This window comes from Haemorhous mexicanus, chromosome 22 (genome assembly GCF_027477595.1).
Source record: "Haemorhous mexicanus isolate bHaeMex1 chromosome 22, bHaeMex1.pri, whole genome shotgun sequence".
NCBI lineage: Eukaryota > Metazoa > Chordata > Aves > Passeriformes > Fringillidae > Haemorhous > Haemorhous mexicanus.
The window spans coordinates 8,918,848-8,943,168 of record NC_082362.1 but is presented as its reverse complement, the minus strand read 5'-3'; the positions used below and the strand labels follow the sequence as shown (position 1 = coordinate 8,943,168).

General features: G+C 49.6%; 1 protein-coding gene across 1 annotated transcript in view; it reads right to left on the bottom strand.

The window, feature by feature from the left end:
• Positions 1-3,653: 3,653 nt before the first annotated feature.
• YPEL2 (yippee like 2) overlaps positions 3,654-24,321 on the bottom strand; it is a 32,932-nt gene continuing 12,264 nt past the window's right edge. The window contains exons 3-5 of the mRNA XM_059865609.1: positions 10,735-10,778; positions 9,886-9,994; positions 3,654-8,595 (exon numbers count right to left, since the gene is read on the bottom strand). Of these exons, the coding sequence (XP_059721592.1) occupies positions 8,506-8,595; positions 9,886-9,994; positions 10,735-10,778 (243 nt within the window). The 3' untranslated portion in view covers positions 3,654-8,505. The remainder of the gene's footprint in view (positions 8,596-9,885; positions 9,995-10,734; positions 10,779-24,321) is intronic.

The window sequence follows — 24,321 nt, the reverse complement described above, 5'->3', positions numbered from 1 at the left end:
CCCTGTGTATCTGAGGCCACCAGGACTGGGGGATGAATAAAAACACAGCTCCTCCTTAGGATGGATCCCCAGAGCAAAGAACTGCTGAAAACCCACGGGAAAAAAATCCCCTCCCACAGCACCCAGAGAAGCAGGCAGGTTGGGAAGGGACGTGCAAGCAGCCACATCCCCAAGTGCAGCTGATGACGTGGCTGTGATTTAATAAAGGACATTATGAGTGCCCTGCTAATGGCTCCAGGCGCCGGCAGCGGAGCTGGCTGGCTGCTGGCAGCTCCCAGCCCGGGAGAGCTCCTTCCCACCAGGCTTCTGCAGATTCAATTCACCTCCACAAGCCTGCAAAAGGGTTTGCATCAACAGTCCCCCATCACAGCCTCCTCCTGCTGCCCCCATAACCGGGCACACGGAGCCACAGCAGCTCAACACCAGCTCAAACCCTGCAGTCAGGCAGAAATCCCAGCTCAAATTAAAGATAACACAGCCTCAGCCCTTCAGCCACTTCATTTCCTCCCTCTAAAACCTGCTCCCACCTGGCTCCTTCCCACTGACCTGCCACAACACTGAGCAGCAAAATCCAGCTGAGGTCCCAGCAGCAACACCACTCCAAAAAAAGCTCCCTTCCAGCAAAAATATCTCCTGAAACCAGCAAAACCTGGGGACTGGGGGAGGCACTGGTGATGGGCACAGCTGGTGGCATCAGCGGCCTCTCAGCCATCACTCCTGGTGTTTCCCCACCCTTTGCCTCATCAGCAGTGATCGGGGTGTTGATGAGCTGCCCTGGGGCAGACGAGGGCTCCTTATCTGTCACAGATTGATATTGACTGCTGAGGTGTTCATTTTTTGTGTCCTCAGAGCAGGAGTTTTGGCTGAGCCCCTGTTTTGTGCCACGAAGGCTCTGCTGCTTCCCCCTGGTTCAGGCAGCATCTGCACCACAGTTCATCTCCAGGCAGAAAACTCCAAAAAAGAAAAATCCCCATGAGGCAGAGATGGAGCAAATCCCCCATTTCCACAGGGTGAGAGATCTGCCAGCAAAGGCACTTGGCAGAGATGGGGAACCTGCGTCAGAGGCTGAACCCTCCTGTGCTCCAGCTCCTCCAGCACCAGGGCTTGGCTGGGAGAGGCCCTCTGTTTCTGTCTGAAACCTCCATAAAAATAGCACAATTATGGGAAAATCCTTGTCCAAGTGGAAAAGAAAACACCAGGCTGGCTTTCACGGGGAAGCAGAGCTCTATAAAAGTCTCCTATAGCATTTGCTGTTTCTGTCAGGCATCCAAAGCCTCGCTCAGAGCCCTTCACCCAGGGGCACAGCTCCACAGGGCGAGGTCAGGCCCTGGTAGAGGATTTTATGATTTTTTCCCCAGCATTTCCCTTCACCTCATCAGAAGTTTCCATCCATCGGGAACAATCGTCTGCAGGAGCCTTCCCTGTGGAGCAGCTCGGGGCAGCCCCTGCCGGGAGCAGCTGCTTGATCCCGAGCCATAAATAACAGGCCAGCCTGGAAAAGCTCCATGGCTTTGGGGTTTTTTTTTCACAGAAGTCGAGCTGGAGATGTCTGTCACCCCCTGTCCCTGCTGTCCTTCCAGCTCCCTGAGTTCCCCAGTGCCTGCCCTGGCAGGGCTGATCCCCTTTACAGACCTGGGGTGCCCTGACAGATGGAGGGGTTTAATCCTGGAGAGGTTTAATTCAAGGTCCCCATCCCTGGACAAAGTTTGTGCCCACAACACCCCCAGATCCCCCCAAACAGAGCAGCACTCTGTGGTTTTTGGAAGCCACATGGAGAGGGGTGGCAGCAGGGCTCTGTTATTTCCCCCAGAGCCCCCCCGGGGGTGACCACGTTCCAGGTGACATTTCCTCCGTGCCTGCCCCGCTTCTGTGGGACATTTCTCGGTCAGCAACAGAGAACGGCCTGGGCTCTATTTATACCCCACCCTGGAGCCGGGTAAAAATATCCCCGGTGTTTGGCAGCCTGAAGGCGCTACTGTAAATCCTCCCTGTCAGCGAGAAATGCGCTCGGAGGGAGCCGGGTCCCGCTGGGAAAGGAGGCGCTGGGGGAAGCCCAGGGGCAGCCGTGAGGCTGGACCCCGAGTGCAGGAGGAGGGAAGGGATCGAGTGAAGCCATGGAGCAGCAGCTGGCAGCGTCCCTGCCTCCCAAAAAGCCGCCTGGGAAGCAGAGCAGGAGTGTCAGATTGCTCTTGAACCGGGATTAAAGGCCACTGGCGCTGTTGTATTTTTAGCTTCGTGATCATCATTTGAAAAAAAATCCCTCATTGTGGCCGGTGGGATGGGAGAGGAGCCGGGAGCTGCCCCAGGCTCGGCCCCGCCGCTCTTTATAGCCCGTCCTCTGGCCACGGGGAAGGTCACGGTGACCCAGCAGCACTGTCACCTCACGGGGACCGGGGATCCATCCATCCATCCATCCATCCATCCATCCATCCATCCATCCATCCATCCATCCATCCATCCATCCATCCATCCATCCATCCATCCATCCATCCATCCATCCATCCCGGCCCGGGGCTGCAGCTGCCCGAGTCAGCTCTCTCTGCCGGGCTATCAGTAGCCCCGCTCGGCTCGGCCCGGCTCTAATTCCAGTTTAATAAGGAGCCAGGGAGGGGCTGTCCCCCATCCCGGAGCGGGGAGGGCCCAGCCGCGGTTGGGGATGCGGGAGCCGCCGGGTCCTGCTCCCCCCCCAGCCCCGCGGGCCGTTCCCCGCGGTCCTGGCACTTTTCCACCTCCATCCAATGGCCTGATAGAGATCTGGAGGCTCTTCCCAAGGCCACAGCCTGGAGTTGTCCCCCTTGCTGTCACTCGGATGCTCGGCTGGGAATTGCTGAGCAGGACGCTTTTCCGGGCGGGATTTTCCCTGCAGGACTCGCGGCCGGGCTGGCGAGGAGCCACACAGAAGAACAAGAACTGTCCCCACATCTGTGGGTCCCCTCCCCACCCCAGGGGATCCCCACTGCCCAGACCACACAGGGTTAAAACCTTCGGACTTTTCCAGTGGGGCTGTAGGAACAAGGCCGAGCTCCAGGAGCTGCCCACACAGACCCTGCAGGTCATTTTTTTGGGATGCCATTGTCCCCAAGGCGGGGGCAGTGTCTCTTAGGGACACACCCAGAGCATCCGAGGCTGGTGTGGGACCAAGAGGAGCACATTAAAGTTTTGGTGAAACCAAGAGCTCTGACCCCACTGCAGCGTCTGTCCTGCTGCCCAGGCCATGGGATCACTCCCATCCCATCTTCCTTGGCCTTTCCCACCTCCCAGGAATCCCCCAGCTCCTCTCAGGTGCAGCTTTCAGGCCATGGCCTGAGCTCACTCCCAGTTCAGGGCTCTGAGTTCAGCCCCTGGGCTGTCCCCTACCAGGGTTAAGTGGCTTTTTTGGCCCCGTGGGGAATTAAGGGCACTCAGCAGCACAGGGCACAGAGGGCACGGGGACAGGGCACAGAGGGCACGGGGACAGGGCCCTGCCACCTCCAGCAGTGGATGAACAGGGATTGCATCCAGCCATCCCAAAATCCCAAATGCAGCACTGCCTTCCACCTGGCTGTGGAGGTGTTTGAGGTAGAGGCAGCAGGAGTTGCTGTTTCCCATCCCTTGGGAGCAGCTCTGGATTTCAGGGATTTGCACAGAATAAAGCAGAAACCTGGACCAGCAGCTTTAGTACTTGAAAATTTTATTTTCTCAAATGAGCACCAACACATATTGTAAATATGACAAACAATACGCCTCCCTCTAATACTGAAGAACTATATACAATGTACAAACACATGAAAAGGTGAAAACCAATTATTTGAAAACAAACAATTGCATTTATGACTGAAGCAAATGACCTGAAAGAATATGCCAAAAAAAAATTTAAAATAAGATCAAAGAAATAAAAATATACACAATTTGTAAACACAAGAGCATCCATAGACAGGCTGGTATTGGAAATATTGTCCTTAGTTTTGTCAGTGGGGAAAGCATTCCCATTTCCTTAGGAAGAACAAAACAAAGGATACACACAGTTGTAACGATGAGAACAGCTTATCTGTGGTTGTACCTTACACAATGCCATTCTGCCTGCATTTAAATTTGTTGATTTTTGATTTTTTTTTTTCTGAATTCAAGATGATTTTGTTTCCCCTCTTCTGCTTGTTCTTCTTCACCAGGATTTCTGCAGAAAATCTCTGTCTAACCTGATTGTTTCTGAGCACTGAGGCCTCTCCCGTGGTGGGAAGAGCTCCTTCCCACTGAGCTGAGCTTGGTGTTTGGTGTCCCCTCTTCATCCCAAAACTGCTTCACCTGGAAGCTCCTCCCAAAGCAGGGAAGTGCAGTGAAATGCATGATTCACACACTCTCACAGAGCAGCCAGAAAAATGCACACAGAGAGAGAATTCTCACTTGATCAGCACGAGAACAACGGGGTTTATCTGGCAGGGTTGGTTTTGTTCCTGGGGGGTTTGAAGTCGTGTGCACCAAACCCAGAGAATTAAAGAACCTGCAACAGTTCTTGAGCAGCTCCTTGCTCAGCAAAACACAGTCCAGTGGTTTGTGCTGTTGGTCCACTTTGGGATAAACAAGAGACCAAGTGAAATAAAAACAAAGGAGGGTGAGAAGGGGGGAGATTAAAGACAGAAAGGAGAACAAAATAAATGAACTTTACTGCCAAGAGAGGTAAACTTTTACTCTAATTTGTTACGTAGCAGCCTGGTTAAAAACAAAACAAAACAACAACAACAAAATCTCCCCTCAAAAATAAAACCAGGATCCAAAGATTTGTGGTTTAGGTTAAAATCAGCATTGGGTTCAAAGCTCCATCCTCCATCCCTGCTGCCCCAGCAACAGCCAACCTGGGGCTGCAGCTCCTGTGCAGCTCCTGTGCAGCCCCAGAGCTGCTCCCTCCAGCCAGCACTGGTGCAAGGGGAAATTCCAGGCCTGGACTCCACAAACCAGGGAAAGGGGGAGCCCCACTGGGCTCTGGGGGATTCCTGCTGGGAGCAAAGGGGATCTGGGCTCCAGGGAAAGCCAGAGGGGAACTGGAGCCCTCCTGAGTGCCTGCAGCCCCTCCCAGCCCAAATATCTCCCCTGTCCCCAGCCCAGCCACCAAATCTGCCAGCTGGGAGTGCCCTCCCCTGCCACATCCACAGGAAACACGGACCCACTGCAGAGGACAACGTAAATTGTGATTTTTGTTTCCCTTTAAACATATTTTCCAACAAATACAGAAGGAAACAGGATCATCATAAACAACAACAACAACAACAAAAAAGTGCTCTCAGGGAGGGGCTCTGAGAAAACAGCACCAAATATATTATTTCTTTAAAAAAATTAAATATTATTTACAAAAGTATATTTCACAAAGTAACGTCTGGGGGTTATTTTTTCTGCTTTGTATATATTATCATCTGAATATTTCTTACAGGGGTCAGGATTTCACACCAGACAATCCACCAGAGCAAAAAACAATTTAAAACGTACTCAAGTCTGAGCTTTGGGGTAGAGGGGGGATGTAAACTCAAGGGTGCTCACAGCTGCCCAGACACGAGGCTGGACACCAAAAAAAGGAGGAAACCTCAGTGCTGCCCGTGTTTTCCTGAGGCTGCTGCCCATGGAAAGCAGCACCTCCTGCTCAGGAAGCAGCTCCCATGGGCCACATCTCCCCTTCTCCTGGGAAAAGGCCCCACCTGGCTCAGCTCAGCAGGGAAGTTCTTTGGTTATCTCTGAGTGTGTCACTCTGTGTCACCAGCACAGAGCCCAAATTCCTGCCAGCCCCCAGCTCCCAGGGGAGTCAGCAGCCAGCTAAAGCTCCTCCTGCTCACTGGACACCCACAGGAGCTGCACAAGCCCATTTCTCCTCTCAGACATCACAGCCACTCCCCAGGGAGGTCTCTGGGTGCTGGGGACAGGCACAGCCACACACACTGGGCTCCACCAGGGCTCAGGGCCAGGCTCTGAGCACGACACTGACAGGACAAAACCAATTAAAAGCAGATTAAGACCTTGCCCTATTCAAGCTTGGACTGGTTGCCATTAAAAGCCCAACACCTGTGACCAGTAAAAACCAGCCAGGTCTGGTGGGACATTGTCCTTTTTTGTCCCAAATGAATGGATAAAACCATTTCCACCTGGCAGCTCTCTGGAGCTGGCATTTCTCAGAGCAGTTCTCTGCACAGCCCTGCCTTTTCTTTTGCTTTATGATCAGCAGTCACTCCAAATACCAACATCAAACCACGAGCCCTGTGTGCTCTTCTCAGCCTCACAGGATTTGGGATGATCCCTTACCTCTCCCAGCTCCTTTAAAGGCTCTGTGGAGAATAAAGAGCTCTTTGAAGAACAGGAATTGCTTCCCACTAGTCAAAACCCAATAGATTGCCATGGATCCTCAATGAAAGGACAGGGAAATGGCACCAGGGCAGTGCCAGAGTCCACAAGACAGCAGGTGCTGTGGGATTTTTGATTTTGACTGGATTTGTCACTGAGGGAATGTGGCTGGCAGAAGCAGAGACAATCCAAAACAAAAGCTGAAGCAATTGTTACACAGCCAGAGCAGGAGGGTGAGGGCAGAAGCCACCTCTGGACAGGTTGGTCACAAACTCCATCCCCTGCAGGAGCCCGGCCAACTCCACCTCATTTGTCCAAGGCTGTCAAGGACAGAGCTTTGAGAGAGAAAAAAAACAACCTTTGCTTCATCAGGTTTGCCTTTCAGCACAAGGATCCAGCCCTAAATTCCACCCTGATCCTTCAGGAGAGTCTCTGTTCCCATTCCCTGCCAACATCAAATGACTCCTCCACAGCCCCCTGGAATCTCTCAGGGGTGGGGGGCAGTGACTACAGATTACAGCTCCAAAGCTTCTGTTCCATACGGAGCCACCAGCCCCTGCTCAACACTCCTTCCCTCTGGATTAAGGAAGATTCCCCCCATGGATTAACCTACTTGAAAGAATTCTGCCAACAAAAAGAAAAATTCACTCGGGGAGAGACAAAACGAACTGAGCTCCAGAGTCCTGGGTGATGCACCAGATACTGGCTGGACTGCTGCAGAGCAAACTTCTCATTTCCTCCTGGCCTGACAGAGCTCCCCTGGCACACAGGACACCCCTTCCCCACCATCCCCCTCAGGGATCACCAGGGACTAATGCAAATGGGAAGGACTTGTTGTCCCTGCAGCTCTGACACCCACATCCACCCCTCAAGGCAGAGACCACTCCAGGGCTGGTGGGGAGATGTTTGATTTCTTTTTTCTTTCCCATTCTCCCCGTGCCTGCAATGGGCTGCTGGGAGTGGGAAAAGGGGGGGCAGTTGGGGAGGATACCTCAGGGATGAAATATCCACCTGTGCAACACAACTGCCAGCAACTCAGCTCCCTCCTCGTCCCATTTCTGTGCCAGGCTCCCCAGTGGAGCCTGCCATTCAAGGAAAAGGTTCTGTAACAGCATTTTCCTCCTTGCACTCGTGAAAGATTGGTACAACACCGCCAAGGGTGCTCAGGGGAGGCCAGGAAATCCAGGGGTGCCCTCTGTCACTGTTTGTCCCCATCCTCCTCCATGGAATTTCCCCCTCCTTGCCTCACACGTGCCTTTTTTCACCCCACCACGCTTTCTAGGCTGCAGCTCCAGCCTCCTCGTGCCTCAAGTGGTTTTCTCCTCCTCTCTGAAGGGCTCACAGTCAGGATTTGGTTTCTCCAGCCGTGGGGACGCTGCCCAGGGCCGTGCTCAGCTGGGACCTTCAGCCTCCCTACCCTGAACCAGCGAGGAAAAGGAGAGGCAGGGAATCTCTCCAGCCTCCAGCCCTGCCCCCTCCAACAAGGAGTTCATAAACAGCATAAAGAAAACACAGATTGTGGGGGGAACTGGTTCTGCCTCGGGCTCAGCCAGCTCGGGCTGAGGCTCCACCGATGGATTCGGGGAGAAAACGCAGCCGTGAGGTCATTTCTGTCCTTTCAGACAGGGAGATGTTCCTCTGTCCTTTTCAGACAAGTGGATATTTCTCTATCCATTTAGACAAGTGGATATTTCTCTATCCATTTACACAAGTAGGTATTTCTCTGTCCATTTAGACAAGGAGATGGTTTCAAGCCTTGCTTACCCAGGACTGAAAGGAGAAGCACAGCATCACCCTCTGATGGTTCCCCTGCGGTCCCCACTCCCCCACCCCTGTCCCACCTTCTCCTGCCCAACCTCGGGGTGTTCCTCCCCCACCTGGGAGGTGCCAGGAGAGCCCAGGTCAGGCTGGGTCGAGCACTGGGCACGTGGAATGGCTGTCGGGCATTCGGTGCATTCTCTGAGCCAACGCCAGAACAGAGAGAGAAGCAGCCGGGGTCAACTCACAAACAGATACAAAGCAAAGAGACAGAGAGACAGAAATTTAGAGGCCAGTCACCAATAAAGATGGAGAAGGGTGTGAAGATGCTCCCGGATTGCAGAGCCTCTAAATGCATGGAACCAAGCGTTCAGTCACTCTCTCACTCTCGGGTACAATGTTCGGTTGGATGGCATCTCGGACGCGCTGCTGGGCCGCGCTCTGCACTCAATCCCAGCCATTATCCTTGATCATGTGAGCTAGTTCAATGATGTATTTGCCTTCTTTATACTTCTGGCTGCTTTCAAAAGCGTGTTCCTAAAAGGAAACCGGGAGCAGAGTGAGATTGAGGTGGGGTTGGGTGGGAGTCAGACCTGGGAATGCTGGTGCAAGCCTTGACCACAGAGACAAAGTCAGCTGCAGCTCTTCCTGTGGGCTCTCAGGAAAATCATGAGGGAAAAAATCTTAAATCCTGCTTCTGGAATCTGAAATCTTGCTTCTAGAATCTGAAATCCTGGATTATTAAATCCTGCTTCTGGAATCCTAAATCCTGCTTCTGGAATCCTAAATCAAGAGTCTAGAATCCTAACTCCTGCTTCTGGAATCCTAAATCCTGCTTCTGGAATCTTAAATCTTGCTTCTAGAATCTGAAATCCTGGAATCCTAAGTCATGCCTGTGGAATCCTAAATCCTGCTTCTGGAATCCTAAATCCTGCTTGTGGAATCCTAAATCCTGCCTCCGGAATCTTAAATCTTGCTTCTAGAATCTGAAATACTGGAATCCTAAATCCTGCTTCTGGAATCCTAAATTGTGAGTCTAGAATACGAAATCCTGCTTCTGGAACATTAAATCCTGTTTCTAGAACCTTCAATCCCACTTCTGGAATATTAAATCCTGCTTCTAGAATCCCAAATCCTGCTTCTGGAATCCTAAATCCTGCTTGTGGAATCCTAAATCCTGCCTCCGGAATCCCAAATCTTGCTTCTAGAATCTGAAATACTGGAATCCTAAATTGTGCTTCTAGAATCCTAAATCCTGCTTTTAGAATCCTACATCCTGCCTCTGGAATCCTAAATCCTGTTTCTAGAACCTTAAACCCCACTTCTGGAATCTTAAATCCAGCTTCTAGAATCCTAAACCCTGCTTCTAGAATCTTAAATCCTGCACCAGCTCAGGCACTGGTGAAAATGTTTGGACAAAATTATGTGGGCCTCCAGAAGCAGAAATTAGGATGTACCATTGGATTTTATTGGAAGGTAATTGAATTTTTGAAGAGCAAAGAGATAAACTCGTGTTCAACAGCATTTCCAGGGGGAAGGACACAGGATTAATGGAGCATTCTATTATGCTGATAACATCTACCAGAATAATAGAAAAAAGACAGAGTGAACCACAGGACTGAAGCTATCCTCATTTATGTGAAATGTCACCAAAACCAGGTGTAAATTCTTAGTGAAAATAAAACTCCATTAAAGCTGATTCTCTAAATGCAATACACACAAAGGCAGCAGGAAACCAGGTGCTTACAGATGAAAACCTGCTGTTTGGGCTCCCAAAATGATCTTACAAAGCTGCCCAGGGGCAAAGCCAGGGACACAAATACTCACATATTTCCAGCCCAGCGTGGTTTTGCAGTTTTCACAGTAAATATCTGCCACGGCGTGCAGTCCTGTTAGCAACACCCGCTCCTCTGCAGGGCCACAGCCCACGTTCACTCTGGGACAAAGCACAGATCCTCCCATCAGAGCCTTTCCACATCAAGGTGCTCCAAAAAAGCTGACAATGATTTCACTGCAGGGCTTGAAAACGTGAGCAGGAGGTTCTGAGTTTCCCAGCTGTGCCCAGAGCAAAGCTCTCTCACAGCTCCAGAGCAGAATGAAAAGGTGAAATGGGATTTTTATTCAACTAAAAAACTCAATGAAAGCTTTGAGCAGGAGATTAATAACACTCTAGTCATTTGTGTTAATTAGGCATTTGAGAAAGATTTTCATCCTCAAATTGATAAAATGGTACTTTTACTTTCCCAGATGGAAAATTGAAAAATGTGACTGAAATCAGCAGCTCTGCTGAAAGACAGAGCAGCAGTGACCTCCCCAGAACTATTTCCAGTCACTGGGAAAATTACACTCAGTTTTTATGAAGTGCATATTTAGATATCATCTATCTCCACATGTACAGAACCCTGGCTCTCTGGTCCCACGACATCCTGGGAGAGGAGTGACTCAGCCACCAGCTCTGATTTCTCAACCCCATGACGAAAAAAATCACCTTTTCCTTCTGCTTATCTGAAACCCCTGCACGACTCCACTGTGAATCAGGGGCTATTTCTGCCTCTTTCTCCAGCCACTTGCAGGAAGCTCCCAACTCCCAGGCAGAAGTTTTCTGTAGGAAATTGGGGATTTTTCCCTTTTTCAGGAGGGTTTTGTTGGATCCCCCCACGCGCGCTGGGTACTCACACGGAGTTGAAGAGGTAAGCTCGTCCTTGGCTGCCCTGGAAGGACTGCAAGGCAAGAAAACAAAGCTCAGTTGGCTGCTTGAGAGGAAAGAGGCACTGTTCTGCAGCTCCAGGAGCTGCCCTCTTCACAGGACACACCTGCAATTCCAGTGTTTTCATACAGACCCAACCAGAGTTGAGTTTTCTCTCTCATGTCCCAGCAAAATCTCTTTTCACCCTTTTGGTGTTGATGTACTTCACACCATCCTCAGCCTCACCTGAAGGCTGCAGAAATGGGTTTGAATCTCTTCTCAAACTGCACTTGCACATGAATTCTCCTTGGGAATTGCCCAGGCAGGTGCTGACCCGAGCTGAGGGACTGGGATGTGTCTGTGCCAGGAGCTGGGCACACAACCCAGAAAAGGGCTCAGCCCTGAGCTGTGTGCCCCTCACATTCCCACTGGGAGAGCCTCAGGACTGGGGCTAAACCCAGCAGGAGATGGAGATGGCCAGGAGAAGCACAGAGCAGCCAAAGCAGCCCAGAGAATCCAGGCACATCCCCAGGAGCTGAGGATCCCCATGGAAAGGCAGAGTTCAGAGGGACCAGGGCAGTGCCAGCCTGGCAGGGCACTGCAGGCATTCCCAGCACGTCCCAGTGTGCCAACCTGTGCCACCACCCTGTGACAGTGCCAGGCTGACAGGAACCAAGTGCCACCTGCATTTTTCATGTGCTTTGACAGGCCCACAATGAATTAAACATTTGGTGCTGGGCTGTCTGCAGCCAGGTTACCTTGTGGGACACCTCAGGGAATGGCTGCACTGAGGGACTGGGGAAGCCAAAAATCAGCTTTTCTGGACCATTTCCTGCTTTACTTTGCACCTCACCAGGAACCTTGGAATGTTCAGTGGTCTTCTTAAAAGCTCAGCTGATGATTTCAGACCAAAAACCCTTAAAAGGAGGAACAGAATTTTGAGGGGAAAGAGAAACATTCGTGTTTTACCTCCAGGCCCTCTAACAATGGTCATTTATTTGGTTAAGAGCAGCCCCACATCACATAAAACAATCTCTGGGGGGTCCCTGCCCCCCTTCCATCACCTGCCCAGCTCCTGCCTCGTGGAGAGGCAGCCAAAGCCCTGACACTTCCTTGGGAAGATCCCCAACTGCAAAAGGATCCTTTCCACAGAGCAGAGGCACCTCAGAGGGCAAAAACGCCACGGGGCACCCGGGCAGGGAGCCACAGCCTCAGTGCCAGCTGCCTGTGGGGTCTGCATGGCACAAGGGCTCTGCCAGCTGTAAGATCCCTGCCTGGCACAGTCCCCTGCCTCCTGGAGGGATAACTGATCTTCAGAGGAACCTGAAGCCCAACATTAGTTGCCACCCAGGGCACAGAAGAGCCCCTGTGGATGCAGGGAGGATGCCTGAGGCACTGGGATATCTCTTTGACTCAGACAAAAGCAGTGCCCCGAGGAATTCCTCTTTTCTTGGGGAGCAATTAGGCTCAAGCATGTTTGTGTAATTGCATTTTTACAGCAGCTCCTTTCAATCCTCTGCAGCACTCAGGCTCTGTGCTCCTGCTGCTGTCAGAGCCCACACTCAGCCAGCCTGGCTGCCAAACCCAGCCTGCCCCATCCCAGGGAGCTGGGGCCAAAGTGGGAAGCCAGGGGATGATTCCCTGCTCAGAAAGGAGGGTCCAAGGCAGGCTGAGCAGGAGGGCACTGCCTGTCCCTGCTGCAGGGCTGGGGTGCCACGGGAAGGGCTCAGGGATGAAGCACAAATCCCACAGCAACCAGAGCAAAATGAGAGCAGCTGAAGCTTTCTCAGCATCCAGTCCTTGCCTGCAAACACTTCTCCAAAATCACCAAAGTGACTGAGTTTGCCAACAACAGCAACTGTGGGAGCAGAGTTTTTATTGGTACAGGAACAGGATTTTCTGTTCCTGCTGGACAAGGTCTGTCTTTAATAAACAACAAACCCAGTCCCATCAGCTGTGCTGGGGCTCACTGGACATTGTTCCACTCCCAGGGACAGCAGCATCCTCCCAGAGGTGCCTGCCCTTCCTCCCAGCTCAAACCAGTGCTTGAGGGTATCTAAGGGTGGTCACTGGAAAAAACAGCAAAAAGCACATTATTTACCCCCTGCCCAAGCAGAGTTTTCAACACAGCACTGCTCAGCTTTCAGTGCTGGCTCAATAGTCACCCTCCAGCCAGCAAAGGAATTGGCAAAACACATAAAAAGAAGGGATAAAAGTCTGGTAACCACAAATTCTGCAGTGCATTTGTCCTCTGCAAGACTAAGCTGGCTGTGTCTTTATAAAGGTGGCACAGGCAGCTTTGATCTGGGTGCTGTAACCTGAGCATTTCCCGGAGATGTTCCTGCACTCTGGCACACCAGAAAAACTGGCATATGCTGTAATGGGAACTCCAAAATCAGAAAAAAAAAAAAAGGTATATTTATACACAAGCAGATGCTCTTGTGTTTGTTTTTGTTGCTTTGTTTGTTTTTTTAAGAGACACACAAAGATTTCCACAACACACTTGATCTGCACTGAAGTGACAGCCAGCAGCCAGACCCACTTTCTGTGCTCTGCATTTTCCCTGTGCACATTCTCCTGATGCACATTCAGAGGTGCAGCCCAATCCCCCTCCCACTGAAATCCAGACTCTGAACAGCTCCTGGCATCTCCTTCCAGCTGAAGGACATGGACAGGATTTTCTGTGCTTGTTTCCCACTGGAAGCCCAAGCTCCACATGTTTTTCCCTGCCCTGTTCACACTCAGGGTCTGGCTGGGAACACATCTGGATGTGCTAGCAACACAACCCAACCTCCCCATCCTGCCTGAGCCCTCTAAAAGCTGCTAGGATTGGAGATGCACAACAGCTCACTCCTCCTGAGCCTGAGCTCAGGAACCCTCCCCACTCCTGGGTGCTCAGGAGGGGCATCCCAAAGCTGCAGGGCCCAAGGAATGCTGCCTGGGGTGCCCAGGTGGGAAGCAGAGCCTGGAGTCAGCAGTTTGGGGCAGATCCTCTCTGCTCTCACAGCAGAAGCTCCATGGTAAGATGCTTTGGCAGCTGCTCTGGTTGAAGAAGCTCCTGCCACCCAATTTGCAGCCACGTTACAGCCCCTCAGCTGTGCTGATCCCAAATTAGAGCAGTGAAATTGCTGCTTTAAAAACCAGATGTTTTGCAGGGGGTGGGGGAGGCTTTGAGGGAAGTCAGCCAGTGAAAGGACAGTCCCAGGGAGTGCTTGTGGGGCAGACACAAGCCCTGGGGAACAGAGAGTTCTCTAAACATGCTGGCAGAGAGGCAGAGCACAGAACTGAGCCTGCAGAGAGGCACTTGGGCTTTCCCAGCCAGCTCCTGCCTGCAGGACATGACTCTGCTCTGGCTGTCTGGGTAAATCCATTTGTCCTCCTCTGCTCCCAGCCCCAGTGCTGAACCCACAGCTCTGAGCAGGGTGCCCTTGGCAGAGCCATGCAGGGAAGGGCTGTGCCTCCCCACCACCCCTGCCCCACCTCCAGACCTTTGCTGTGGCACAGTCCCCTCTCTGCTGGCTGCTGCAGACCCAGGAGGGAGCTCTGACATCCCAGCAGTGATGCCAGGGAAAGGCACAAACTCTGGAAGCACCTGCAGCTCCTCACTCCCTCCCAGCCCACTCAGCAGCTCCACTCTCTGAACAGATGACAGCATCAACACCCCGAGTCTTTGTGATGCTGTTTGACAATGGGCTAAACACAAAAAGAGCAAAAAGAGCTGCTGGAATCATCTGGAAAAAGAGGAAGCAGCTGCCAGGGCTAAAAGGCTGCTCGGTGATGGCTGCTCCCTGCAGACTGCAGCAGAGAAATCCTGCTCACCTGGATCCAGCTGGCAGCCTCTGGACAACCCCATCAAACAGAAAGGAAAAAGCAACGGGTCCCAAAGAGGTCCAAGGGGGGAAGGGAACAGCGTGTGCCCCTTCAGGGCTGCTCCTGGAATGATTCCCACTGCAGGGATGCAAAGGGAGCTGAGGGTCCTGGGCACGGAGGGGGGGCAGTGTCAGGAGGAGCCCAAACAAGCACAGAACCAGGATTGTCCAAAAAGAACATGTTCCCTGTGCTGTCCCCACAGGGCAGAGTGGTGCAGTGAGAAAAGGGATGTCACAAACCCTTGGGCACTGAATCTGTGAGGAATCCACTCAAGGATCTCTCCAGAGATTTGGGATCACTGATTTCCCACCTCTGGGGTCTGAGTTCCTACAGCCACAGCACTGACTGTCAGATTTATCCATTCCCACTGCTGATCTAACCCTTAAACATCCAAGGAGAGGTTCTCACAAAATACAGCTTGAACAGGGAGAGGAGACCTGCAAGTAACACAAAATGTGGTGTCAATATAACCTGACCTAGATCTGCCCCAAGCCCAGGTTTCCTTGTGTTCATGCATTAATCCCAATTCCTACCTGCTGCTTTCCAACATCCCACACCAAACTCAGCCTTTGTGGCACCTTTCAAGCCAGACTGGATTTAATTTGATTAAAAAGATGAGCCCTGGAATGTGCAGCAGGGAGAAAAGCAGAAAATAAAAGCTGTGCAAATTCCTGCTGCAGATTCCAGGCTCTGCCCAGCCATTGCAAGCATCCCCTCACATCACACTCAGCATTCCCAGGGGAGCAGCAGTTCCACTGCCTGGTCCCTGAGCCCACAGAGCCCTCTCAGGGTTCATTAATTCCACCTTGCTCTCCTCACACAAGGGCCAGGCCGTGATCAGATTAAACAGATTCAATTTTGCTCTGGTGCCACCAGACACAGACCCAGGCCAAGGGAACAGGTTCCATCATTGCACCTCGTGCCCAGATGTGCCCTTCCCCTGCTCCAGATGTGCCCTTCCCCTGCTCCAGATGTGCCCTTCCCCTGCTCCAGCTGCATTCCTGAGTTTTAATTGAGTTTTACCACGGGTCCTTAATGCTATTTAAAGCCCAAAGTCGATATGGAATTAAATAATTGGAGTGGACCAAACTCATCTCTGAAATAATTCAATTAATTCAGCCTGGCCTTCATTCCCCTGCAGTTTGTGTTGCTGTGCAAAGCACAGGGAATAACCAGGATCTGCTGCATTCCAGGCGCAGAACAGCTCCAGATTTTGTGGCTCAGGTTATGCAGGAAGGTGCACAGAGGAAAGGTTTTTTTGTCTGCTTTTATTCTGATGGGAATATCATTGCAGTTTTTTGTTCTGCCTCCCAGGTGTTGATGCAACCCCCAGCCCTAGTCCAACCTCCAAGAATCCTTGTGCTCTGAAATCCCAGTGTTCCAGTGCCATGCAACAGCTCCTGCTTCTAAAACCCTTGGGAAAATTTAAGGAATGGTTCATTTTAACATTCTTTTCAAAAAGGACATTTTTGCTCCAGTTTGGTTTGGTTTTCAGAGGGAGATTCTCTCATCCTCTCCCATTTCTGGGTGCTGGAGCCAAGAAAAATCCTCATTTTCACAAGATTCCCCAAAAATGCTGAAATCTCATGAAGCACAGTGGGCACCCAGCACGATCCCTGGAATGTCAGTGCTGCCCAGGAAGATGGAGGGATTTAAATGGGTCAGGATCCAGGGCCACATTCCCAGTTATTAATCCACACCCAGAGGGCAAGGGATTTCTCTCAAAGGGGAAATTTTATATTTCAGCTGCAAAAGGGAGGAAGAGAATTTCTTCTCTGCCATTATTGAAGAGCAGCACTCAGGGAAATACAAATTCCCTAAAATCGAGGGGGAGGTTCTTCCTCAAGCACTTGGATTTCTAACACAGATAAAAACACTGCTCTGCTGAGCTAAATCCTGAGCCAAACCCTATAAAAATGCCAAAATTCACAGAACAGTTGCAGACTGCTCTGTCCCCTTGTCCCTCACGTGCCTGCCAGGCTGTCCTGACTCACTTCAAGCACAACACTGAATTCTCCTCCTGTTATCACAAGCTCTGTGCTATTCCCCCTCCTTCCTGAAGCCCTGAGCTCCTGGACTCTGCTCTTATTTATTTTTAAATGAGTTTCCAGCTCACAGACTTCAAAGTGAAATTTCCAAATGCAAATGGCTAAGGGCACAAACTACTGAAGGCAAATAAAAAAAAAATCCATCAGATTTATGACTTCTATAAAACTTCACAATATTTTGGGGCTTCTCTTGTGATTTCCACAGTCTCTGGTTGCTGCTGCTGCTGTTGTGCTTCAAAACTTGACTTGGAGATGAAAAAGGATGGAAATACTGAGGGGAGAAAGAGCAGATGGAGTGTTTACTTTTCAAAGCAATGACTCCAATTTATTTAGGGGCAGAGCAGCAAAGTGTGATTGTGGATCCCAGGAGAGGAGGGAGCCTGGGCACTGCTCAGCCCTGATCCTGCACTTCCATGGCTCATTCCCAACAGGCAGCAGCATTCCCAGAGCTGGGATGAGTTTGGCACCTCTGGCACTTCAGTCACCATTTACATTTGGCATGAAGAAGGGCAAAATGGAGAGAATTTTGTTATTTACTGTGAAAAACCACAGCAGGTGACAATGAAGCCCTTTCTGGGTACACAGGGATGAAAAATGTCATTTTTGCTGTGCGTTTTATCCCCCACTTTTGAGTGCTGCTGTTTTCCTCTAGGCTCAAAGCATCCACCCAATCCAATCATTTTAAAAAGCAGTGGCAGGGGGAGAATAAAGCCTTTTATTTCCACATTAATTATTGCTGCTGCATGGGCTTTGGAGATAAACACAGAGCTGGGATGGAAGATGGAAACTGCTAATGCAACAAGTTATTTAATTAGCAGCATAATAGTGAGTGTCCACGTATCAGTGGAGCACTGTTTACCAGTAATGCAGCCCATAATAGCAGCAATGCTGACACTGAGGGCAGACCTGCTTCTCAGCAAAAGCAGATTTGTCCAGGGCAGCAGCTCCCCTGTGTCCCTGGGCAAGATCCACTGCAGGGAAATGAAGTCACCAAGCACCTCATGGCTGAGAATTTCACCAGTAATTGAAATTACCACTCATTTATTAATCCATCACCTGAATTCTCAATATTTGTGTCTTGTCAAAAGAAGTTTTATTTAAAATTTATTTTATTCCTGAGGATGTGTCCTCAGAGCTGAGCTGGAATCAGATTTTAACTCTGACTTTCAATCTCCCAATTCCAGGTCTCCAGCCTCAGTTTCTACCTTTGTTATTGCTGCTTATCCAACAGCTGGGATTCCATCTAAAGAATCACATTTTAAGAGAGGAGAGTGGGCAGAGTTTCCTCACTGCCTGAGCTTCAGTCCTGGCCCATCCCAGTCCTGCTGGATGAGGAAAGCTGCAGAGGATTCCTGCAGGGATGTGCTGCTGCCTGCCAGACACAACAGCTCCCCCAGAGCACATGTGAAGCCCTCAGACAGCATTTCCTGCTGCTCTGAAATAGAAATTATCCTCAGAGACTCCTCAGGGTCTTCTCCCCAAAGGCAGCAGGTGGGGAAAGCCCCCTGTGCTGCCCCCGTGGTTTTGTGTAATTAAATTACAGATTAAACCAGAGCTCTGTGTTGTTCCTGGGCCAATCTTACAAGGATAAATCAGATTAAAACCACACACCTGCAAGGGAAATTCCCAGGGCAGCTCCTCCCAGGAGCAAGCCCTGGGTTCTGCTGGAATTCCCTCCTTTCCCAAGAGCTGGAACTCCCAGGAGGGCTCAGACCTCACCAGCTCCCAGCTCCAGTTGTTCAGGATTTGCAGCAGTTCCAGCAAAAACCCTGATGATTCAACTGTCCTTCCTCCCTGGCAGCTCCCTGGATAATAAATGGGAACAATATTTTATTTATGCCCAGGTCATCAATTCTAAGGCAGAGGAAGCAGCAGATGAAAGGAGAGCTGTTTCCATGAAGAAAGTGATGGATTAGAAAAATCCATTTTTACCTCGTTCCTCCTCCTTGACAGGGAATTCTAAACTCTTGTGATTTATTACCTTTTTCCTCCTTCTTTTGGAACAGAATGAAATATTTTGAAAATCACCCAGCAGTTAATTGCTGCATAAACACAATTATGCAAGGAGGTACAAATTACCTTGGGCTTTTTCATATCCTGGCTAAATAAAACAACCTGATCCTGACTCTCTTCAATCCCATCATGGACAGCAGGATCTGAGGGAACACTTGCAGGGTAAAGCCCAGAGGAAGCAATTCCACAGGACAGAAGGATCTCATTGAAGTGCCTGCATTATAGAATGGGCACCACAAATTCTCCTTCCCCAGCTCAGGTTTCACGTCCCGACTTCTCCCTGCAAAGGGCACTCGTTGTTTGTTTATTTTTGTTTATTCCCTCCCAAACACGGAGCTGAGGGACTCAAATAACAAGCCCAGACCCTTCTGCCCTCCTCCCTGCCAACACCAACCTGCCCAGAAAGGGCTCTGGGGATGGATTGGTCTGGAAAAGTCGAACTGAGGCTGCACCTCCTGCTGAAAAGCTGGAGGAAAAGCTCTGATGACACATTGTTCTACTGAGCACTGAAATCCTCTCGACCTGCATTTCATTTTAAACTTCATGGAAGCCAAGAATTACAAGGTGCTTCCCCCCCCTCACGTTCACAGCACTGAAATGGGAGCTAAAAAATCTCATAATGACTTTTCCCGGAGCTGCTTTGCTGTTTATCACTTACTGCTTGAACTCTTAATATTTGCAATTAGGAGCAAGCTCTGAATAATGCCTGGAAGTGGCAAATTCATTAGGGAACAAGAGCTGGAAAGCAAGATCCAAAAGCTACTGGACAGCTTCTAGAAATGTGCATAAAATGGATAAATCTGGTGCATGAAGAGCTCGGAGCAAATAAATGAACAGAAGATTTCTGTGCAGTGCTGAGCCACTGAGACTGATACAATTATGAAATGTGGGAGCTGAAAAGATGCTGCTGCAGAGTCTGAGGCTGCAACAATGAGACCAGCTCTGTTTCCATCTCTAAAAGAGAGCCTGAAATGCTAAAAATGTAGAAGAGAACCACAAGAATGATGTGAAACTGGAAAAAATCAGATTGCACCGTGACAGAGCTGAATCTTTTCAGTCTGTCCAAAAACTGATCAAGAGTGACTTTGGTTACTGCAGACCTTTTACAGGGAGAAGAGCAGGGACTGGAGATGGATTTTATTAGCAAAAGAAATAAAATAATGGCCAATGACAAGAAGCACAAGTCAGACAAATCTAAGTTCAAAGTCTCTGATTTTTAATAGTAAGGATGATTAACCACTGGAAAAAAAAATGACCAGAGGGAGCAGTGAATTTCCCCTCCTGAAGCCTTCAAATGGAGACAAAATGCTTTTCCTGAAAGAACTGCTGCAATCCTGGTGAAATCCACTGGCCCATGCCCCAGAGGAGCTCAGGTGTGATGATGTGATGGCTCCTCCTGGCCTTAAGAGCTCATTGCTGTGGAGCTGGGAACCTCAATTCATATTTGGGAAGGAACAAGATCTCCTTTAAAGCAAGAATAAAACCTGTGTAATGAAAACCAAGAACTTTACCCTTAAGAAGGGAATACCCCTCTCACCTCATACACTGGTTTTTCCTATGATGGAAATGCAGGATTTTCATCAGACCTGTCTTGGACACTTATTAAATGCCTCTTTTTCCATTAGGTTAAAGATCACCTCGTTGTAATTTCACATTTATTGTTCTACCTTGTGTGCACGTTGCCCCCACCCAGCGACTAACTTCACATCTTCAAAGTGAACTGAACTACAAATATCAGCTGGTTCCTGAGAAGCAAAGCCCTGGAGAACATTAAACACTGCCTTGTCCACATAAAAGACAGGAAAAAAAGCAAAGAGCCAAACCAAAACCCCAAAAACTGCTGCTCCTTTCACCAAAAAACCAAAAACTGCTGCTCCTTTCTCCAAAAAAACCAAAACTTGCTGCTTCTTTCACCAAAAAAACAAAAACTGCTTCTCCTTTCACCAAAAAAGAAAAAACTGCTGATCCTTTCACCAAAAAAACAAAAACTGCTGCTCCTTTCACCAAAAAAGAAAAAACTGCTGCTCCTTTCTCCAAAAAACCAAACACTGCTGCTCCTTTCTCCAAAAAACCCAAACCTGCTGCTCCTTTCTCCTGCATGTGGTGCCCCAAATGCTCCCAAGCTGCTGAATTCACCCACAGCTTCTGTGGAAGCACCAAAGCCTCAAATCCTTTTCAGATCCTCCAGCTGCAAGATGGAGCAAAGTTTGATGCTCTCAGCGAGCCATAAATCTCCCCAAGAGCTGCTGAACCACCAGGCTCAGGCTCCAGCAGCCAGGAAAGAGAGAGGCCACAAGGATTGGGAGGGAATTTTCCTGATCAACCTCTCAACTCCCAGCTGAGAAGATCAAAAAGAGCTTCTAAGTGCTCCCTCATTAACAACCCTGCCCCAAATGAGAAAGTCAGGCACACAGGAGTCCTGGATTTTTCCTAAATTCTCAGCCTGGAGGAGCTGCAGCCTTTTGTGCTGAAGAATTTCCCATTCATGTTCTGCTGAGGTTCCATGCAGACATCAAAGGAAAACATTAAATTTCCCCAGCAAGCCTCGGGCTAACTTCAGAGGATACATCACTGGGTAATGTTTAGCAGTTGGATCACAGTTAATTCAGGGAAAAAAGAGAAACTGCAGGACGCCCACAAGACATTCTCCACATATTTCCATAATCAGGGACATTTCTGCTGAATTACTGCTCACATGGCACAAAAAATCACCACCCAAGACACTCCAGTGGCATCTTTGGCCTGGATCTTTCTGCTCTTGTTCCCATCCTCCTCTAAGGGCACCAAGTCCACGTGGATTCCAACAGAAAGAGCTGAAAGAACTCAGAGCAGGAAGAAATCAGCATCACCCCAGCCAGTTTGAAAACTTTGTTTCACTTCACTTGGTAAATGTCTATTTTGTTGGCTGTTCCCCTCAGGCCCCACTAGAAAATGATGTGAAAGAAAAACTCCTGGGTCTCCTTCCTGGAGACATTGATTATGGAATATATATTTTTCTCAAACCTTCTAAAAACCATGGGATGTTGTGCCTGTAACAAGAAGTACCTTTCACTTCTTTTTTGGCATGGAAATATGCTTTTTAAGTACGGTTCCCTGGCACGGTGATTTTGTTTTTACATTAAAACCAAAGAGGATTGGGACACCCTGTACTAATCTGGAGGAGCAGACAGGACCTGCTCCAAAACCCTCTGAGCAGACTGGACAAAGCAGCAGCATTTCAGGTGGGGAAAAGGAGGAACAAAGACATCCAGTGACTTCCTGAAGGTCACACAGGAATCTGTTGCAGGGCAGGGTTGAGTTCCCAAAGCCTCAGCCCACTTATGCACTGGAAAAAGCAGTGAAACAAGAGTATGTACTAAATTTGGCACAGCCTTTTAAATGATGCATTGCTCCAAGGGAACAAGAACCTCCACTCATGCTAAGCCAGACACCAAAGGAACACAGAAAGGAAAACTACTCACTCCACCCAATTTATCTGATCACCTTAATATTTCCTAAGTCAATAAGGCCTTTCTTGGCCAGACAGTCCAACCTACAATTCAGATCCTGTTACAAAATCAGACACACTAAACCACTTTCTCCCTCAGGCTGCAGGAGATAAAAGGCCAAGTAAGCAACATTTTGGTAACTGGCTTCATGTAACAGCTTTGGATTTTCTTAAAAGCCTCAGCATCGATTGTTTTCTCTAAATAGCAATGGTTTATTGAGAAACCTTCTACCCCTTTTAAAGCACAAGGTTTTCCTGAAGTAGAGAAAGGAGCAAAAACTGTCCTGCCAAGGCAGATTTGTCCAGGAGTTTTGGATACCTGGTACTGGCACAACACTTTGAAGCCAGAGTTAAGTTAACACTGGTGCTGAAGGGCTGAGAGGGGAAACTGGGGAGATGGGGAGGAAATGAAAGCATGGTCTGACACAGAACAATCCTGGGATTCAGCTCCAGTTGTGTTTCATCCAACAGCTCCAGCCAGTGCTGCAACTTGTGAGCATCCAGAGGAGCTAAAAGCTCCTGGAGTGCATAGCAGCCCAGCTCTGGTGTGGTCTCTGCACAGCTCGGGGCAAAAGGAGCACAGGAATTCATTCCATGGAGGCAAATCACCAGCACCCTGCTGTTACATAAAAGCCTGTTTTGTGGGGAATGTTTCCAAGGATGGAGTCATTTGGGCTGCTTGGATCCCATGGCACAGCCAGGTTCAGGATGAGCTGCAGCTGCTCCCATTTCTGCAGAGTCTCCCACTCCCTTTTCCATCCTCATTCCTCCCTTTTCCTCTGCCACGTTTCCATGTGGGAAAGCAGCACAGCAACTGCAGTGCCTGCTTCAGGGATGTGAGCATAAGGCTGTGAGGAAAGCACTGAAACATCTCCCCGAGCCCTTCTGCAAACTGAACTCTAACAGATAAAAAAGCCACTCGTTGAGTTTGCCTGGGAAAGTTCCTCCACATTTGGAAGCCCCTTGAGGCAGGGACTGCCCTTCTGCTCTGTCAAACACCACTTGTACAAGCCACGATTGCACAACGACTTTTATAAGGTTTCCAATTATACAAAGAATGTGTTTTTATTCATGTTTACAACCCTGAGAAACAAACCCTGAAACCCCAAACCCTTTGCATTCAAATTCCACGACCTGCTGGTCTCAACTATTAATTCACACCTTGGACTAGAATGAACTTTTAGAAGGAGCAGATCCCAGAGCACACTGGAGTTAACACTTCCAAAAGTCACATTGTGCTTCCCTCCTGTCCCTCTCCTGTCCATATTTTAGCAGTCAGCATTCCTGGGCAGTTTCTGCCTGCCTTGGGCTTGAAGCTCAAATTCCAAGCAGTTGGCAGCACTGGCATGGCCCTGCTGGAAGCTACTTAAGCTGCAAAGCTGGCTGCATTGGAGCATGGACCTGGAACAAGGAGGGGAAGGAAGCAGCAAAGGTGAAAGCACTGGGAATGTACAGCCTTGTTTTTCCTTGGCTGAGGACCAGCTGTGTCAAGAAACAAAAGCAGAGCACAAACTTTAATCTACTGTAAAAACAGCAAGTAAAACAAGCCTCTCTCCTCACCCAGTAAAGCACTTTCTGTGTCCCAACACAACATCCAGGGCACCAAATAAAAATCCAGGGAGCCACTGCCCCATCTCAGCTGGGCTCAGGAGCCTGGAGTCACCCAGCTGGCCCAGAAGGTGAAGCAATTTCACCTCCAGGGCTCAGATGCTGCTACATTTACACTCCAAACCCCTTTCCAAGGGGCACAGCTCCCTGCCCCTGGTGATCCAAGAAGCTGAACTATTCAAGCTGCACACACAGAGCTCACAGCACCATTTCCACTCAGCCCAGCCCATAAATCTCTGGCTGTGGCTGTTTTTTCTGAGCACAGATTTTATAAGCTGAACAAACTTTACGGAACAGTTATTCCAAGGCAGCTGAGCCCTGGGACCTGACCACAGCCAGGCTCCAGCACACACTGGGAAGGTTTCATTTTCCCACTTCAGAACAAGCTCCTCTTACGGGCCTGCTCCTTCTGCATCAAAACACTTACTGGCTCTGAGAGCTTTTAATTTAGCTTATCCCAACACCCCTCAAGAGCTGGAAGGGACTGATCAGGATCACTGAGTCCAACTCCAGCACAGGACACCCCAACAATCCCACCCTGTGCCTGAGAC